The sequence below is a fragment of the Drosophila simulans genome, chromosome 2R (assembly GCF_016746395.2).
Source record: "Drosophila simulans strain w501 chromosome 2R, Prin_Dsim_3.1, whole genome shotgun sequence".
Classification (NCBI taxonomy): Eukaryota; Metazoa; Arthropoda; class Insecta; order Diptera; family Drosophilidae; genus Drosophila; species Drosophila simulans.
Window position 1 is genome coordinate 11,761,863 of NC_052521.2, and position 17,618 is coordinate 11,779,480.

The 17,618-nt window shown below is 43.7% G+C and overlaps 4 protein-coding genes across 9 annotated transcripts; 2 read left to right on the top strand and 2 right to left on the bottom strand.

Annotated features, from left to right (window-relative positions):
* Positions 1–31: 31 nt before the first annotated feature.
* Positions 32–4,853, bottom strand: LOC6734490 (cleavage and polyadenylation specificity factor subunit 1). Its single transcript, XM_016182009.3, has 4 exons — positions 3,885–4,853; positions 3,245–3,808; positions 2,701–3,186; positions 32–2,635 (listed from the first exon to the last, which is right to left on the bottom strand). The coding sequence occupies exons 1-4, from the start codon at positions 4,716–4,718 to the stop codon at positions 152–154; spliced, it is 4,368 nt and encodes a 1,455-aa protein (XP_016027613.1). The 5' UTR covers positions 4,719–4,853; the 3' UTR covers positions 32–151.
* A 419-nt stretch (positions 4,854–5,272) lies between these two features.
* LOC6734491 (polycomb protein Asx) lies at positions 5,273–13,839 on the top strand. Of its 6 annotated transcripts, none has more exons than XM_039292572.2 (11): positions 5,273–5,731; positions 6,523–6,837; positions 6,906–7,833; positions 7,894–8,497; positions 8,611–8,703; positions 8,767–8,832; positions 8,894–9,666; positions 9,740–11,125; positions 11,179–11,499; positions 11,558–11,829; positions 12,333–12,465. In XM_039292572.2, the coding sequence occupies exons 2-10, from the start codon at positions 6,602–6,604 to the stop codon at positions 11,816–11,818; spliced, it is 4,668 nt and encodes a 1,555-aa protein (XP_039148506.1). In that variant the 5' UTR covers positions 5,273–5,731; positions 6,523–6,601; the 3' UTR covers positions 11,819–11,829; positions 12,333–12,465. The 6 variants fall into 6 exon arrangements, with proteins under 6 accessions (XP_039148506.1, XP_044778631.1, XP_039148502.1 ...); XM_039292568.2 differs by having other exon boundaries at positions 5,274–5,731; positions 11,558–11,798; positions 12,333–13,839; XM_039292569.2 differs by lacking the exon at positions 5,273–5,731 and adding an exon at positions 5,929–5,944 and having other exon boundaries at positions 11,558–11,798; positions 12,333–13,839.
* A 61-nt stretch (positions 13,840–13,900) lies between these two features.
* On the bottom strand, positions 13,901–16,792 carry LOC6734492. The gene is made up of 2 exons (XM_002081475.3): positions 16,439–16,792; positions 13,901–14,405 (listed from the first exon to the last, which is right to left on the bottom strand). The coding sequence occupies exons 1-2, from the start codon at positions 16,496–16,498 to the stop codon at positions 14,031–14,033; spliced, it is 435 nt and encodes a 144-aa protein (XP_002081511.1). The 5' UTR covers positions 16,499–16,792; the 3' UTR covers positions 13,901–14,030.
* On the top strand, positions 15,309–16,378 carry LOC6734493. Its single transcript, XM_002081476.4, has 4 exons — positions 15,309–15,405; positions 15,491–15,553; positions 15,621–15,794; positions 16,187–16,378. The coding sequence occupies exons 1-4, from the start codon at positions 15,402–15,404 to the stop codon at positions 16,285–16,287; spliced, it is 342 nt and encodes a 113-aa protein (XP_002081512.1). The 5' UTR covers positions 15,309–15,401; the 3' UTR covers positions 16,288–16,378.
* Positions 16,793–17,618: the final 826 nt, after the last annotated feature.

Genomic DNA, 17,618 nt, shown 5'->3' on the forward strand with positions numbered 1-17,618 from the left:
CCAGACCACCAAAACCATTAGAAACTCCAAGTTTACTTAACAAAATACTTTGTTGTGGCTATAAAACTAGATTTACAATTGAGAAACTCGTAACATAAATTACAAATACAACTATAAACTAAAACTTTACACCTTTGACACTATAGGATGTCTAAAAAACGCTGGCTAGTCGCTCGATCTCCAGCAAATCACCCAGGATTTCTTCAGTCCGCGTGCCAATCTTCTTGGCCACTTCATTGCGTTCCGAATTGGCCATTAGGCGATATGACCAAATTAAATCTCCGTCAATGATGCAGCGAGATGGGTTAATGCCTTGTTTCTTGGATGACTTGAGAGTGCGGTATTCCTTGGGATTGAGGCCGCAAAGGTGTTCCTGGTAGGAAAGGAGAACATTCTGCAACATAAGGAATCTCCTGTAGACTTTCTCGGGAAGGGGCAAGCAATATCCCAATGCTCCGTCTAGCGTTCCATAAACTACGAAATGCTTGTTTTCGTAGAGGAATGGTTGGCGCTGATGCAATCCCTTTTGATGGCACTGCACCCGAAACATGGTGTTCACCACCTGACCCAGGTGATAATCCGCCTTGCGGAGAAGTTTCTGGCCACCCAGTGATTCCCTGGCCTCCGGCTGATACATGTAGACAATTAAATTGCGCTCGGCATCGGTTACCAGGAAACCCAGATTTGAGTTGTCCACCATGAATTCAATTCCATAAACCTCCAGGGGATTAAAATCTCGCGAGGCCAACGACAATGTGCGATACTCCTCCTGGAAGCGCAGCAAACTTATGGATTTGTAAACATCTGCAATAAAAATCAGGGATTTCACGGTGATAATCTGGTGGACATAGATATTTGTATCTATAAAAGCCACTCCAATAAGGTCTCCATCACGAAGCTGCCAAATGTAGATCTTCTGGCCAAGACCCGTCACCAGAAAGCCCAAAACATCTGAAATGGCAGAAACTGGTCCCTTCTGCTCCTTCTTAAATATTTCCTTTATCTTGAATTTGGTCATCGGCTTTCCGGGTTCGGGAACCACTTCAATAATATCATAAATATGAATATTTCCTCTGCTGGTTATATCCTCACTGTAGTTAAAGTTAGTTCCAATGCAAAGGTATTCCTTGAGTCCAGATCTTGTACCTTCGTAAGACAACTTCACGATCTTAAAGGCGGTGACGTGTTCCCAGGGCTCAAATGTAATTGATGCATCTGGCACAATTTCCCAGGTTTCTGGCGATATTAAAACCATTTCGAATTGCGAGCCAATGGGGTAGATGAATCTCTCGCCACGGCTTTCCTCGGACAGCTCCTTATCCTCGCCGTTGAACCGATAGTACTTGGTCATCGGTTCCTCCGTTTGAGTGATTAGGCAGTAAACCCGATTCTCGCGATGGTAAACAAGTTGTCTTGGTGTACATCTGAGAGGAACCTTTCTCACCGGCCAAATGGAGTCATAACTCAAGTAGCTGGGCAACACAGAGATCTTAAGCTCATAGGTGGTGTCAAAGTAAAGGAATCCATTGGGAATATTAACATTGTTAAAGGCAGCAAAGCTACGCACGTCTCCGTTACCGAGCAGCCGGTGTATGCGAAGTTCTCCTCGGAATGTTAGGAAAACAAAGCAAGGATTGACGCCACATACCATAACGCCGGAGAGTCCTCCAACGTTGGCAAATGGTCGAAGTTTTTGGACATACTTTGGTTGCATTTGATAAGATTCTATCTCCTCCTGCTCATCGTTCTCATCCAACTCAATATGCGTCGGCTGTTGGTCCAGCAAATTAAGTTGATCCAGCTTTCGGAAACGTATCTTCAGGTGACCTTTTGGATATCGGAACACCTGGTATATTAGCAGCTCAACTCGAGTCCTGACCAATAGTAAAGGTCTTTCTCCATTTAGACCTAAGCCTATTACACTCAATTCCAATGGCAGTGGAGAGTTAGCATGCTGCGGCATACAAGCCTGAACAATGCCCGCCTTCGAGTTCTCCTGCGTGGTCAGTGAAATGGGCACGAATTCCATTGCGTCCGTAAGAACCGTTGCACCATTGCCCACATCGTTCACGAGATACACAAGCTTCATGTCCGGCATTGAGTAGATCTCCAAGGTGCCACTCTGACGGGCAACCACTAACCAATAGCTGGGCTTTGCTTGCACAAGAAGACGTCGCCACCAGTCGGAGTTCTTTTGTTTCGACTGTTTCGCCAAATCCGCCATGCTGTTCATCTTGAAGGCACTTCCGGCATCGCCGTAGAGCAGATCTTCTTCATCCTCCACCTTCATGTTGGGCTCGGCCTTCATGTAGCCCCCAAAACTATGTCCAAATGCACTGTTTGAGCTGCCCGTCAGGTTTATATCATCACCTTTCACTGTGAATAGTCCTGATAAATCTTTGTACGCCGAAATGGCAACCACGGCGGGAGAGCTGCTAATGGTATGCTTGTTGATAGCCAGACGAGGAGTTCCGCGGGTTTCTCGCAGTGCCAATGTGATAACCTGACCGTTGAGCACTCGCAGGCAAACATACGGATCTGCTATGGACACCTGTACCACTGGCGAACCCACATCAATGGGGACATTTTGGATAAGCCGAGTTCCTTGCAATAATCTGACATGACGGGTGGTGACCTAATGAATAAAGAAATTATTATTTACAAAATCCCGTAGCTTATTTAATACCACCTTAAACTAACCTGTACAATGAACCGCTGCTGTCCAAGATTACCGACAAATATGGTCGGTTGGTTAACCGTAAAGCCCGTATTCTCGATCTCATTAATTTCCTGTCCTGTTTGCAAAACCAATGTAGAATTCCTTTGTGAAAGCAACATGAAATCATGCTGATCGTTGCGCGAAGACTTCTTAGTGGCATCATCAAACACAGTCCACACATCGAGGCAGCCGTCTAACTCAAAACTTGTTATGATTTGAGGATTAAGGCAGTTTACAAATACGGACAGAGCTCCGTTTTTGCTGTGACCCGTGGCAGCGACTAGTTCTATCTTTAGATCTTGCAGAGATTCCGCATGTGGTCGCAACGTAACGCCATCCTCTTCGAATTCCACTCTTTCTCCGGCGCACATGTAGTTGATTGGTGCTACATTCATTAGACTGTCGCACACCTCAAATATGAATTTTCGCAGCTGAAGAACCGATGCCTTAGCTCCAGAGCCATACACCTGCAAATACGATCAAATTTAAAACCAATTCAAAACTTTAAGTATATTGTTTACAAACCTCTAGCTCCTCATCCTCAATACGACGCGATTTGGCTTGGGTGGGTGCCATTTCCAATTGATCTACATCAAGAATTTCCTCCAAACTCTGATCCTCGTCCTGTAGATTCCTTTGCTGCTGCTCCGTTTGCTGTTCCACGTCATCCAACGTAATGACCGTGCTCTGATCCTCCTCTGTAAAGTGCAGCAATAAGGAATTTCCGAGACGTGATCCCAAAAATATGTATTCGGAGTGCAGAACGCAGATACAACTAGTTAGCACACTGGCGGCTGCTTTGTGGAAATGGAAGTTCCTAACCGTCCGCATTGAGTCAACGCAAAGCGTGAGCACGTATAGATCTCCAGTGCGAAGCGAGATTACCAGCTTGTCGACATCAATAAATGCAAAGTTGGCACAATCCAAGCTGATCCGAACACCATCCTGTGGCTTCAGTGGAAATGCAGTGCTGTTATCCGCTGAACTGTTTAAACTGACGCCATATGGAGGAACACTCTGATTAAGATAGATTACAGCATTGACTGTCATTACCAGACAACCACCAATGGGCTTCTGAATCGGGTAAACCTGTAAGGTGAAAATTACACATTAAACGTTTTGACTCCTAAAAGGAAAGCGGCATTTTAAAATATTTCACACCCACCTGTAGGCAGTCAAAGGGTAGACTGTTCACGGTCCAGATAATCGGATGCACTCGCTGCTGAATGTTCAACGAAATGGCCACCAAAACGCAAGTATCGGAGCGCACCTTTATTCTTCCCGGACAGGTTCGCACCGGTTCGTAGAGTATAAGCAGCGTTGGTTCGTAGTAGCCGTGCAGGAATTGTATGTCTAGAACGTTGTCGATCTTCTCATCAAGATCTCGCAGTGCTATGAGATACGATGCCATAATAGGCGTCCTGCTGACCATTGCCGTGGGAGCCTTTTTAATTGGCTTTACATCCGCGAGCTCGATCTCATCCAGGCTGTTGTCCTTGCGGAAGGGCAGGACCACCAGCCGTTTGCCGTAGACCAACATGACGGCACACCTGGAATCGGGATCCACACGAACTGTGGGCACAAAATAGCGACCCGTCCAGCCGCCACGTATATCATCTTCCTCGAAATAGTGAAGTGAGAGGGTTTTCAGCGCAAAAGTATCCGGATCGTGCTGCAGTACGGACAATTTCGCGTCCTTGAAACTAATCAACAGCGCATCCCGCATGGCACCCGCCAATGAGACGCACTGCAGCGACATCACATTGCCATAGAGCGTATATGTGGCTAGGCACTCCAGTCGCATTTTGGGCGCCAGACGCATCTCGCTGGGATTCAGCTTTTGACGCTGGCTCGCCTCCACGTTGGGCGCTATCCGGTACACCTTCAGCACATTGGCGCCCGCCACCACCAGGTTCTCATCCAGATTGTTGAAGAAGCGGCACGCTATCGAAAACTCCACCGCCGTGGCGGGATGCGTCTGCTTGCACATCGAAAACATTGCGGTGGTCTGGTTTGCTCGGTGTCGCAACTTCTTAAAACATTATCAACAATTTTAGCCAGTTAAACAATTTGCCGGCCCAACACACAGCAGCTGCGGAACTATCGATTGTGGGTGCAAAGTTATCGATAATTGGATGTGAAAACTTGTTGGCCTTTTTGGTGGGTGGAATACTATATTGGCTTGTTTTTAGTCTTGCCTTTTATTTACGCTATTTTGAAGTCCGTTGTTAGTTATTATCTTGCAAATTGTATTTGAACCCATATAAGCTGTTTTATTTTTATATTTAAACATGTATGTTACGTATTTGCATAAGTTCGAGTCTAAACCTTATAAAATGATATATCGTACTTTTTGATCTTAGAACTTGTTTATTTTTATATAATATATTTCGTATTGAATGTATGCACAAGTTATGCAATTATATTTGTACATTAATTACGTAATATATAACATAAGTTCAAATCAAATAACCGCTACGTACGTAACGCTTCATATTGGCTAGCTTTTTTTCTAGCTACTTCTTGACCAGATCGTTTAATCGATAGTTGCCAGCCCTGGTGCGGGAGCAGTGACTGCGCAAATACATCCGCTCCTATCCGATGTATCGGATGCGACATCAACAACCCCATCGAACTTGGCTGGGCAGCCAAAAATTCGAGCGTTTTGCGTTTAAAACTGACCACGAAAAAATATTAACTAGTTGGTGTGATTAGTGACGAGTGTTTGTATTGTAGTAACTTAAACAATTTCATTCAATTAAACGCAGCTTTTCTGCGTAGTGAGTGTGCGAGAGAAACGGGCGCTGCGCCCGATAGGGGAAAACGCGTGCGCCAGAAAGGGACCGGCATAGTTGGCTAGAAAAGAATCATTTTGTAGCTGCTTTGTTTGTGTGTTTGGCATTCACATTTCCCCCATTCAATATTTAATTTAGTGAGCCATTAACGAGGCGGAAATCGGCATTATGCAAAAGATAGTGCTCTAGTACAGATCAAAATCCGTACCATAAATAGGTAAAATACCCGCAAATAGTTACTTAAATAGGAACAAAAGTAATTTTTCTACTTCTCCGCTGTGCTGGTGTGCATTTGTGTGTGTTTGTGTGCATGTGTATGCGTGCGTGAGAAAAAAATATAACCAACTTTGCAGGTCGTTCGTATTTGTTGTTGTTACTGCTCTTACATTGTTGATTTGTTTAAAATTACTGCTGGCAAGTGAGAAAAGTCGTAAGGAAAACAAAAACAATAAATAAAACTAAGGCATAACAAACGAAAAAATCTCCGCATAGCCGCAATTCGATTACATATAAAAAAAAAAACACACGCACACACTTCTAACGAAATATATACGCACATAAATACACACAGATGACGTACATACATATACAAAGGGCGCAACGTTAAAATTATACAGACACTTTTTGCCTTAAAATGGACAATTCGTTAGTGCAGCGATCAGGATTAATTTCGTGCACTATAGTATGAACCAAAAACTAGTTTTGCCATCTAATTTGGCATTTAAAATTCGGTTGGGAAGCTTGAAAGCGTTTAAAACAAGCAATATTGGTTGAACCACAACATGGATAAATCAAATAAACAAAATTCAAATCTGAAAACTAGAAGAAGTTACATTAACTTTTGTTACATATCATGTTAAATTAGTTGCATTTGTATATTGTTAAACAATTTAAAGTAAAGAATTAATGCTCTGTTTTTAATTTATATCCAAATAAACTATCACATACAACTCTATTTAATTATAAACAAAAAATAATATTAAATTATCTATTCCTCTACATTTCCAGTATGTGCGGAAGAAACTTGCTTGACATGGGTGCATGGATCAAAAGTTCGCTGTAAATAGATTAGGCAGAGCGATTAACAATGAAAACCATTACGCCGGATACGACGACGACGACGTCGTCGCAGCACCAACAACTTCTCATTCCACAAGCGGATCAGCATCACCAGCCGATGCTGCAGCAGCAATCCCTATTGGCCGCTCCACCGCCTACGATGATAATGGAGCATGTGAATCTGGTGGACGATGACGAGAAGGATCCTCTTGCGCTGGAGCAACTGGAAGTGTCACCGTCTACCAAGCACACACACAGTCTCAGGTTAGTTATAAAACAATTTACCCGGGCGCCACGAGAAACTCTAAATTTCTATACTAATTTTATTCCAGACGCCACCTGCCACGCATTATCGTGAAACCAATACCACCTGAGAAGAAACCGATGGCGCCCAGCGAAGAAGCAGCCGTCAGTACCGCTCCTGCCCCGCCCACGCGTTTAATATGTAGCCGACGCATTCAGCAACAGCAACAGGTCAAAGCGGCAGCAGCAGCGGCGGCGGCAGCAGCGGCGGCAGCAGCAGCAGCGGCCGCAGCACAAGCCCAAGCCACCTCCAGCTATCCATCCGCCATCTCACCCGGCAGCAAGGCGGGCACCTCTCAAGCTTCGACCATGCGAGAGGTCCTGGCCTCCATACCCGGTTTTAGTGTTAAGCCCCGTCGGAGGAGCAATAAGAAGCTGACGACAGCAGCGCAGATTGAGCAAACAAAAGACGGCAAGATCGACCTGGAGACCCCCGACTCCATACTGGCCTCCACCAACCTAAGAGCGCTGTTGAACAAGCAAACGTTCTCGCTGCTGCCGCCGCTCTATCAATACAATCTCATACAACTGCTGCCCAGCGTGGATCGCGAGGCCAGCGAACTAGAGCAGCCCAGCAGCAGCGCAAGTGGAGGCAGTCCATCGGAGGCTATAAGGCTTAGTGCCTCATGTCTAAACAACGAGTTTTTTGCCCGAGCCTGCTTGGAGTGGCGGGAACGACTAAGCGAAGGCGAGTTTACACCCGAAAACCAGCTGAAACTTAAAACGGAAGCAGAGCGCGAAAAGAACAAGTTGGATCCCTGGAAGCTGAAACACTTTGAGCCCTTTTGGGGCGAAAAGAATTCAAGGGGGAAGGATAAGGATAAGTTAGAAAGCGATTGCAAGAATCAGAAGCTTTCAGCAAGCATAAAGAGTGAGCCCAAACCACCAGCGACATCGCAACAAAAACCACTGCAACAAGCAACATGTGATAATGAGACTGAATTAAAATTTGATTTGGTAAGTTACTTAATATTCCCCATTATATATATCCCAGTTATATTATTGAATAACTTGCAGAGCACAAAGTGCGAAACGACATCAGCTAAAACTACAGTAGCAGTGGCAGTAGCAGATAAATCAAGCACGTTTCCAGCCACTGGCAGCCAGAACAATGTGCTTAACGAACAGCAACGCCGCGCCCTCAAACGTCCATCGAGCAGTCCTTCGCAGCGCAAGCAGGCACCCACAACGATAGCGACCATTAATTTGGACGATGATCTCGACGAGCTGCCCAGCACATCAAAGGACAGCAAGCAGCCGAAGATGGGCGAAATTGTTCCTAATGCGTCAGGGAATGTTGTCGCAACTCCAATGGTTGATGTTGTGGATCACTCCGCAGCCGAAATGAAAATCATGGACGAGCAGCAGCTTCAGCGTCAACATCAGCCACTTATCAACAGTACCTGTGATAAAATTGAGCCATCTGAATGCAGTAAGGAGACGATCGTTGCCATGAAACAAGTGGATGCTAGGGAAGATGTGGAGTCCGTGGCATCAGCGGCTACCACGCCAGCAATTGCTGCTGTTACCCCACACACACCAAAGCCGGAAGCGTTAGCAACAAATCCGGAGGTGGCCAACCAATTTGTAAGCTACTTACAAAACGTCGAACTAGCAGCTGGTAAGTAAGAGTTATCAGACCATTATTCTGAGCGAAGAATATAGCATGGCATTAGCTTTGAGTACTCCACGCATATAAATGGCATATTTAAACTGGCATTACTATTCTTTCAGAAACCAAAGCGCCTTTGGACAATTCAAACGAGGCAGATTTAACGACAGGAACAAATAGCCATGATTTCGTTTTCTCAGATACTATCGATCACGGTAAGTTTGACTAGTACAATTGCCAGAATAAGTTACTAATGTTTCTTTTTTGGTTTTAAACAGCATATTTTCAAGAACATCAATCAACCATCAATCACAACTTTTTTACTTCATCTTCATCGTCCAACAGTAATTAGAGTTATTTCTAAGTATAAAAGCAATATGAAATGACCCATGTTTTCTTTTGCAGCGGCGACAACTGCAGCTAATAAACTGGAAGAGCATAGTGATAAGCCGGAGGACTCACCGCTCCCCATTGCAAGCTCAATTTCTGGGTCGACGCCGGCCAGTTCGATTACATCGACCAGCTGCACATCGTCCTCATCCTCCTCTGCCTCAATGTCATCTTCATGCTCCAGTAGCAATTCCGGCTCGACGACGACCGCGCCCACAACTTCATCGTCGGCCGGAGCACCGACGGCTCCACTGACGCTGGCAGCAGCAGCTGAAACCACGTTGGCAAATGTCCAAGCCATGCTTTCAACTGTGGCCAAGTTACAGCAGCAGCAGCAGGAGTTACCCGTGGAGTTGAACTCCAATGAAATGTACCAGCATGTGCAGCACGATTGGAACTTTGGTGACATTAAGTTAAGCAGTTCGCAGTCGAGCGGAGATCAGCAGCGAAATCTTAGCCATGAAGCTATCGATCTGATGGATGTAGTGCAAGATGCCGACGTCATCGACGATATTATGCACAACGATGTGTGCCACGATGTGCTCGGTGACGAAGATGATGGTGATCAAGAGGAGGACGAAGACGATGAGGTGGTAGAATGTATGACGGAGGAACAGCAGTTGATTGATGAAGACAGCGAAGCTGTTCGCGAAATAGTGGACAAACTGCAGCAGCATCAGCAGCAACAAAATCAGCAGCAGCATCATCAACAGTTGCATCTCCAGGATGTGGTCCAATTGGCTCAGCATTCGTTTATGCCGCAGGCGCATAGCGAATTTGGAAATGATGTGAGTCCAGTCAATGAAAACATTACTAAAATCCAATTTTAATAAACATTTTTGTTACAATACCCATTTATAGATCGGCCAGGAAATGCTCTGTGATGCTGTACCAATGTCTGCTGCCGAAATGGAAGTGTCCAGCACGGTGATAACCAATAGTAGCAATAGCAACGACAGCAGCAACAACCTAAGCCTATGCAGCAGCACCAACAGTCTTACCATTAATCAAATGCCGCACCAAGCATCGCAACAGCCGCAACAGAACGCTCAGTCCAATGCACAGCAGCAAAGGCAGATATTGGTGGATTCCAATGGTCAGATAATTGGCAACTTTTTGCTTCAGCAGCAACGCCAGCAGCAGCAACAGCAACTACTACAACAGTTCACGCTGCAGGCGGCGGCAGCACAGCAGCAGCAACAACAGCACCAGCAACAACAGCAGCAGCAACAGCAAGCAACAAGTAGCAATTCCTTGGGCAAGACATTACCAGTGGCTCTCCGCAACGGAGCCCAGCAGTTCTTGTCTCCCAACCTGATCGCACAGCAACATCAGCAGCAGCAGCAGCAACTGGAGCAACATCAACAGCAGGCTGCGGCACAACAAAAGCATCAGCAAATTCAGCAGTTTGCCCTGCAGCAGGCGCAACTACACCAGCGACAACTCCTCGCCCAGGCCGCCAACAACAATCTGCTACAGCAGCAGCAACAACAGCAGCAAAATGTTGCACCACCAACAACACAGGCTAAGTTCATAGCAAAGCCTCTGAACATCATCTCAATGACGCGTCCTGCCAATGTATCACCTACCACAGCAGCAACGACGGCAAATACCGCATCTATTCCGTCCGCCTACGCCAATGTTGTTGCTGTGACGGGCGCGCAACAGCAGCAATCTCCGCCAGTACCTGCCCCCCAGCAGCAGACAGTCCAACAACAACAGTTGGTAAATCACAACAGTAGTATGCAGCAGTTACCCAACGTGCTGACTATGAAAACCCTGCCACCATCGGGAGTGCCAACCACCATTGCCCAGCAAAGATTGCAGCCGAAAATGCCAACGGGAAAGGGGCGCAAGGCAACCAGTAATAGATTACCACCGGGTGCAGTTAATCTGGAGCGTAGCTATCAAATCTGCCAGGCTGTAATCCAGAATAGTCCAAACCGCGAGAATCTCAAGGCTCAGTTGCGACCGCCTGCGGCGATTCTCAACCAGCATCAGCCGACGACAACCACTGCGCCAGCACCTATAAACCCTGTGACCTTGAATGTTTCAACGGTGGCTGCCACACCCATGTCCAACATAACGACGGCCAGTGGCAGCATGGCAGCTGCTGTCGCTGCAGCACCACCACAAAATGTATTAAAGCAAGAGGAGCTGTTGGTCAGTGGAGCAGTTGGTGCCGGAGCTCTGCCCGCTGGATTGCCGCCGAATGTCATGGGTGTCGGACGTCCGGGAGTATACAAGGTAGTGTAAGAAATTTATTTTATTGGTCATTACTTAATGTTCTGGTATTCTAGGTTATTGGACCGCGTATGAGTGGTTTCCCAAGGAAGAAATATGTCCAACGGAAGCCGTCACCCACAACGCTCATCCGGCATGTGTTTAGTCCCGGACCCGGAGGAGCTACAGCCACCGCTCAGCAATTGCAGATGCTACAGCAGCATCATCAGTCGACGACCTCGCCAGTGCCTGTACAAAATCCTCAGCAGCCTGCACCGGAGCAGTTGATACACCAGAATGGCAATGGACAATATGTTCTCGTTCATCGGGCCAATGTGGGTGCAGCTGACAATCAAGCGCCTAGAGCCTCCAGTGCCCCGCCAATGCATCAAAACCAGGTGAGTTAAAATGCCGAGTTTCAACTAATTTTTACATGCTAATATTTGTATCATTTAGTTTGTTACTGTTCAGAATCCGCTGCACAGCATAAACGGCATTCCTATGGGTGGACGCGGGCGTCCAGCATCGGTGGACACAACGGCTGGCAGCGGCAACGTTATAGCACCACAAATTTCCGCCACAGATGCGTTGCATCATCATCACCACGAAATGCAGCAGCAGCAGCAACATCAGCAGCCGCAGCCGCTGGGCAATGTAGGCGCAGCCGCGAATATTGTGCGGCGCAATATCGCTGCAGGTAAATTGGTGTATTATTAGTGGTTAGCGAGGTACGTCTTTCAAATCACCACCCACAAATTCATCATTGGTCATGTTACCATAATTGGCACGCAGTCATTAGTTTGTTGCTTAGATTTGTTAGATTAACCTACGTGATCGCATTTCTTTTATACTTTCTACATTATACATTATCTAGCCTAGCTGCATGAAATTTTAATTTAAAGGGATGTCAATGCCCCTAAATGAAATAGAAAGAACCGATATTACTTCAGTTTTTACCATTTTCGAATTTATATGATTATGATTTGTATTTGATTTTCGTTTTAAATTTCATGTTCATAAAATGCAAAATTAAAATTGTTTGTACACTTTGAAAAAAGTAATAACCCACAAAAAGTTGGGTAACAAATTGTATAGTAGACACGGAAACACCTTGTTAATAAATACGTTTATATTTAATAGATTAGTTAATTTATTTGTAAGTATTTAACCAAAGAGTCGCTGTTTCATGCCGTATACTTAATATTAATAAATGAATTTACTTTCCGTCTAGGACCCAACATCGCGTACATTGACGGCAGCAATACCAACTCATCGGCTGTCGCGCTTATGGAAGCTGGCAACAACTACATAGTGACGACCAACGCATCACCAACTGCAGCACCTTCGCCGATCAACCAGCAGCCACAATCGCAGCCAACAGCGACTCAGCATCAGCATCAATTGCTGCAATTGCATCAAAGCGGGGAGAACACTCCGCCGGGCAATGAGGCTACGGCCACGGCGAACAACTGCGCCTGCTCACTCAATGCGATGGTGATCTGCCAGCAGTGCGGAGCCTTCTGCCACGACGACTGCATCGGTTCGGCCAAGCTGTGTGTCGCCTGTGTGATTAGATGAGGTGGATAACGTATTGTAGTTACTTAGAGACCCGTACTTTTAGTCGATCCCAGTAGAGAGGTACCAACCAAATGTTTGAATTGTGAACTATAGCAATCAAAGAGAAATAGCAAAAACCAAGTGTACAACAAACAAATTAGAACAACGGACGTGCAGAGGCTTACGCACAGACACAGCAATGGCAACAATACATAAATGTAATTAAAATTCATTTGCAATTCATGTAAACTAAGAACACTGGCAATTCGTAACACTTTTTGTATAAAGATAGGATCGAGGGGTTAGGCCTAAAATGCAAGCTAGTGTTGTCTATTTTGTGCTTGTTGCATATCCCTTAAGATACTCGTTATTTTTTGTGATTGTTTAAGGATATCACAAGCACGTAAAAAATAATAGAACTTGATATGGATATCATTTAAAATACAGCAAAGCAAGTATGATCGAAGAAATGGCATAGGCATAAACAATGGAAAACTAAAGAATTAATTCTAATGTAAATATTTATGTTTTAAATGTAATTTATATAAAGCATTATGAAGTACATGCGAGGTTAGGTTAGCATATGGACTCACTCACGTCGGATGACTATATTTTTATAATTTAATCGCTGTATATGCGTGATTTGATTGGTTCGTTTTTGATTACGCGAACATGATCAATACTTATTATTAGTTAAGCATACTTAAGTTTACAGTGTAATTTATGAAATATTCATAATGTATTTGGAGAACGCTTTGGCCCAGCGCTTAGGCTATAATTTGTAATACTTTAAGTTTAGTATTATCCACCCAAACGATCTAAGACTCTTCATGCCCACATTTCTTTAGCATGTAGCGTATAAATGTAACTGTAATACACGTAATTGATTTCTAAACGAGACCCTATATGTTAAGCTAATAACTGTTGATAAATACAAAAATACAATGAAAATTATAAATGAGATACACCATAAACGGAAAACCAAACACATTATGAGAAAACTACACAAATTATTGCCAGTAAATCAATAACATCAGCAAGAAGCAATGGCGATCTAAACTAAATTCAAAAACAAAACTTAAACGAAGAACATTTTGCTCCTAAATGCACTCACCGCAAAATTAACCAATACATAAACATTATTACAAATAAATTTGAAAATAAGAAAGTAATACGATGAAGTGGAACCGGACTTATGATATTTGGTATTCAGTGGAATTCATTTTTAAAGGCCTTTGTTTAGAATTTTTTCAATATTTTATTTGGGAGAAGAAGTACAACTTTTTGTTCAGATGGTGTTTTACTCTACTTTAGGGGTCTACAAAGTATTCAGTCCGTTTCTAAATGTTAGAAATCCTCAGTTCATTTTGCCCTAGGCATGAATGTCCTTGTAGTGCTTCTCATCGTCGTCCTTATCCAGTTTGATGGAGTATTTGCCGATCAGAGAGCCCTCCACGTCGGCGGTGCCTTCGGGATTGAACCGTGGACCATCGCCGATATCCTCCATCTCGTCCTTGATCACCCTGTAGCCATCCTTATCGGCGACGTACTCAACACGGCGCTTCACGAAACCATCAAAGTAGCTGTAGGAACCACGAACAGTGCCTCCGTCGCGCTCCTCGGTACGGGTGATTTGTCCATCGTTAATCTTATCATCCACTTTCGAATTGAACGAGTACTGGGCGTTCTCATTCTGATACTTCTCGTACTCCTCCCTCTCTTGCCTTTCGGCATCGGACTCCTCGCGCTGAAAAAAAAACAAATACTTTTAGAAACTCGCTTTCAAGTGTCTATAGATTGTATCTTTAAGAATAATATCTCTTGGTCAAGCTTACAAAACACGCCCCCTTTTTGCTAAATTTATTCATGTATATTTGAATAACAAATTGTACAAGTTTCCAATTTTAAGATCTCCATTCTGAGGTTCGGTTAAGTAGACAGCGGGATTCCCCATTTCCTGCAATCCTGCCTACAATATCTTCAATGACCTATTGAACTAACAAGTTTCAATTTAAGCAAGTCACACAAAATGTGATTTTACTTTTTCAAAAATAGTTTTTCTTGACTTCCGGAGCCTCGTATAAACGTAGTTTGTGTCTGGATGATTCAACCATCGTTCAAGTTAAAGAAGAAGAAATGACAAATTCATTACGACGTTTTGACACATTTTCCCCTTTTTTTATCCAAATGCATGAAATAGTAATTGAAATGTGTCGATGTAGTTAAGACAGAGATTCGAGAACTACGGTTGTTTTATGCGCTATAACATTATGGTATCTATAAAAATGTTATAGATTTTGAAAAGAGTTCCAGATTTCGAAAAATTTGTAAAAATAATTCAAAATGTAGAGATGTTTATCTGAATGTTTGAGATGATCGAGTTTTCGAAACATTTATAGGAATACTTCAAATTGCAGACACGTTCAACTGAATATATTTCTGAGGTAGCGTCTTCAGATATCGCGTATTTCCATCCTGTTCGTATGTAAATTCAAAGTCAAATTGATAAGTGCTTTGCTGTTGTTTTTGTCCGTGTTTTTTTTCTCTCCTTTGTTTTTAGTACCTCTCGTCAAGGCAAGTTGGGGAGGTAAAACATATATAAAAATCAAGTGAAAAATGAAAAATACAAAGGCAAATAAGCAGAAAACTCGTTCGACTCGAAACCGCCGATCGGGGCATATAAAGCCCGTTGAACGCCAGTCGATGTTAACTATAGTAACGTAGCGGACGTTCAACTATCATCATGGGTAGGTTTCACATACAAATCGCTATAAATATTCGCACGAAATGCGGAACCACTAAGAATTCGCCTATAAATTTATATAATTTCAGTTAAGCTCGGCTTTCTTTCACTGTTAATTGCTGCCTGTGTGGTTGCTGCCTTTGCTGCGGGTGGTAAGTGTTGGCTTTCTCAGCTTTCGCGGAGCTTTCTCATGGAAATAACCCCTCTTTCTTCCACCAGATTGTCCTTCATCCAGCAAGGTTCAGAACTGTACCCCAAAATGCCTGCATGACAGCGAGTGCAGCGCCATCGGCGGAAAATGCTGTCCGAATTTGTGCAACGGTCGCAGCTGTGCTCAACCGAATGTCCTGGGAAATTCCGGTGCCGATAAATCGCCCTTCGGCAGCAAGAACTGTAAGTTTTCTATATACCATCTATATAGCATACTATCTACATAACTATCTGACTATATATGATACTATATACTATCCATATACTATAACAAGTATTATCGAATGGGCAAGTTGTTTAAAGTGGCTTTTTGACCTTTTTAGACCGGTACTTATAGATTTTACTTTTGCGTTGACTTTAAAATCATCTTTGTGGAAAGCCTTTATAATAAATTTAATTTTTTCGATAAAAATATAATTTATTATTTTCTGGTAGGACCTTTTTGAATTTAATTGAATCTTGATCTCCCTGAAATTATTTTTGAATTTTTCTTCTTAAACTTCTTTTTAACCATATTATATTACTATCCAAATTTAAATAAAAAAAATTAATATTTTGTGTGCTTAATTTTCTAGCTGGAGCTACTGGCAGCTATTGCGGCAATGTCAAGTGCGGCAGCTTTGAGAAATGCGAAATGGATCGCAGCACCAAGCGACCCAAGTGCGTGAGATCGTGAAAATCAGGCAGCAAAATCAACGGAAACGGCAGCAATATCACGTTATAAACTCATTACTTTGTCACTAAATGCAGACTCTTTAGCCCGTAAACTTTCAACAGAGTTCTTCATATTTTTTTCATAATTTTTAAATATTTTTTTAAACACTCACGGGAGGAGCTGCCATGCAGAGGGCGACTAGCAGGCTGGCGATCAACACGAATTTGAACATATTTTCTGGGGTGTTTCCACTTTCTGTGCACTGGGTATAGGATAGATGTATTTCGCTGCAAGCGACTTTGGACTGTGGATCGTTGAGCGGCTTGTGGCCGGGCTTTTATATCGCACTTGAGAGCTGGCCAAAAAGCGGCGGCGTCGGCAGCGACGTCGCTTCGCTTTTTTAGACATCTTTTCAGCTTTTCAGCTTTTTTTTTTTTATTTTTTTTTTTATTTTTCTCCCCACCCGAGACGTTTGTGTTTACATTTTTGACAAGTCAAAGATCTGCCATGTGCTGTTGTTGTTTCAGTGTTGTTGGGGGAAACACTCAGCATCCAAACCAAAAAATAAAAACTTCAAATGTAATTTTGCAATCTGGTCGTTGGGGTAGATGCAATTTGTTGACTTTCGTGTAGATCGTGAGGAAGATCGAACTGGAATCCGCTGTATACGCTGCATTGCGTAAGTGGCCCCATCTCCGTGTGGCTTCAAGGTCAGTTGGCCAACCAGTTTCCAAGAGCTGCTCCAAAAAGGTGCACTTACCTCACCCATTCTGCGGCTTCTTCTCCTGCAAATGCTCCGTTTCCACAGGTTTTATGGTCAACTTATGTAATTTATGTATGCGGCGGAGTTTTTTTTTTTTTTGTGCAAATTGAAAGCACATTTCGATTCGTGTATTCGAGGAAGTAAGTGGAGCATTACGTTGTGTTTGGGGCACCCTTTTCGGGTTTTGGATCAGCGGCGCCATAACCACTCCGACAACAGCTGGAGGATTCGGGCTTGGAATGCAATTTGGGCTCACCCACCTCGGAATCTACAGTGGAAAAATTGGGCAAGCTTTGTGGCCGATTTAGATACGGCCTAATTGAATTAACATTTATTGGTTTTTGGGTCCGAAAAAATTAGGTGGAGCCGCTTGTCCGTGGGGCAAGTTTGCTCTTGAGAAACGTGGAAGTGTGTAAACTACAAAATAAATGGGCTAATAAATGTGGGAAGCAGGTGGTTGGTTTGTAGCTTCGAATTAATAATCGTAATTATGGTATGCGTTTCTTGAGCTTCCTCGTCTTAAATGGTAGCCATTGTTTTGACCACAAACTACTGAGACTCGCAAACTGACATTGTTTTTGATTGTCAT

Excerpts from the sequence above, each read along its gene's own strand:
- LOC6734490 (XM_016182009.3), bottom strand. The coding sequence starts at position 4,718 with ATGTTTTCGATGTGCAAGCAGACGCATCCCGCCACGGCGGTGGAGTTT. Across the intron at positions 3,809-3,884 it reads TACCCTTTGACTGCCTACAG|GTTTACCCGATTCAGAAGCC; the intron begins GTGGGTGTGAAA and ends TTCACCTTACAG. Across the intron at positions 2,636-2,700 it reads AGCAGCGGTTCATTGTACAG|GTCACCACCCGTCATGTCAG; the intron begins GTTAGTTTAAGG and ends TTTATTCATTAG.
- LOC6734491 (XM_039292568.2), top strand. The coding sequence starts at position 6,602 with ATGAAAACCATTACGCCGGATACGACGACGACGACGTCGTCGCAGCAC. Across the intron at positions 6,838-6,905 it reads AAGCACACACACAGTCTCAG|ACGCCACCTGCCACGCATTA; the intron begins GTTAGTTATAAA and ends ATTTTATTCCAG. Across the intron at positions 11,799-12,332 it reads GCGGCGCAATATCGCTGCAG|GACCCAACATCGCGTACATT; the intron begins GTAAATTGGTGT and ends CTTTCCGTCTAG.
- LOC6734492 (XM_002081475.3), bottom strand. The coding sequence starts at position 16,498 with ATGTTCAAATTCGTGTTGATCGCCAGCCTGCTAGTCGCCCTCTGCATG. Across the intron at positions 14,406-16,438 it reads TCTGCATGGCAGCTCCTCCC|CGCGAGGAGTCCGATGCCGA; the intron begins GTGAGTGTTTAA and ends TTTTTTTTTCAG.
- LOC6734493 (XM_002081476.4), top strand. Across the intron at positions 15,554-15,620 it reads TGCTGCCTTTGCTGCGGGTG|ATTGTCCTTCATCCAGCAAG; the intron begins GTAAGTGTTGGC and ends TTCTTCCACCAG. Across the intron at positions 15,795-16,186 it reads GCCCTTCGGCAGCAAGAACT|CTGGAGCTACTGGCAGCTAT; the intron begins GTAAGTTTTCTA and ends TTAATTTTCTAG.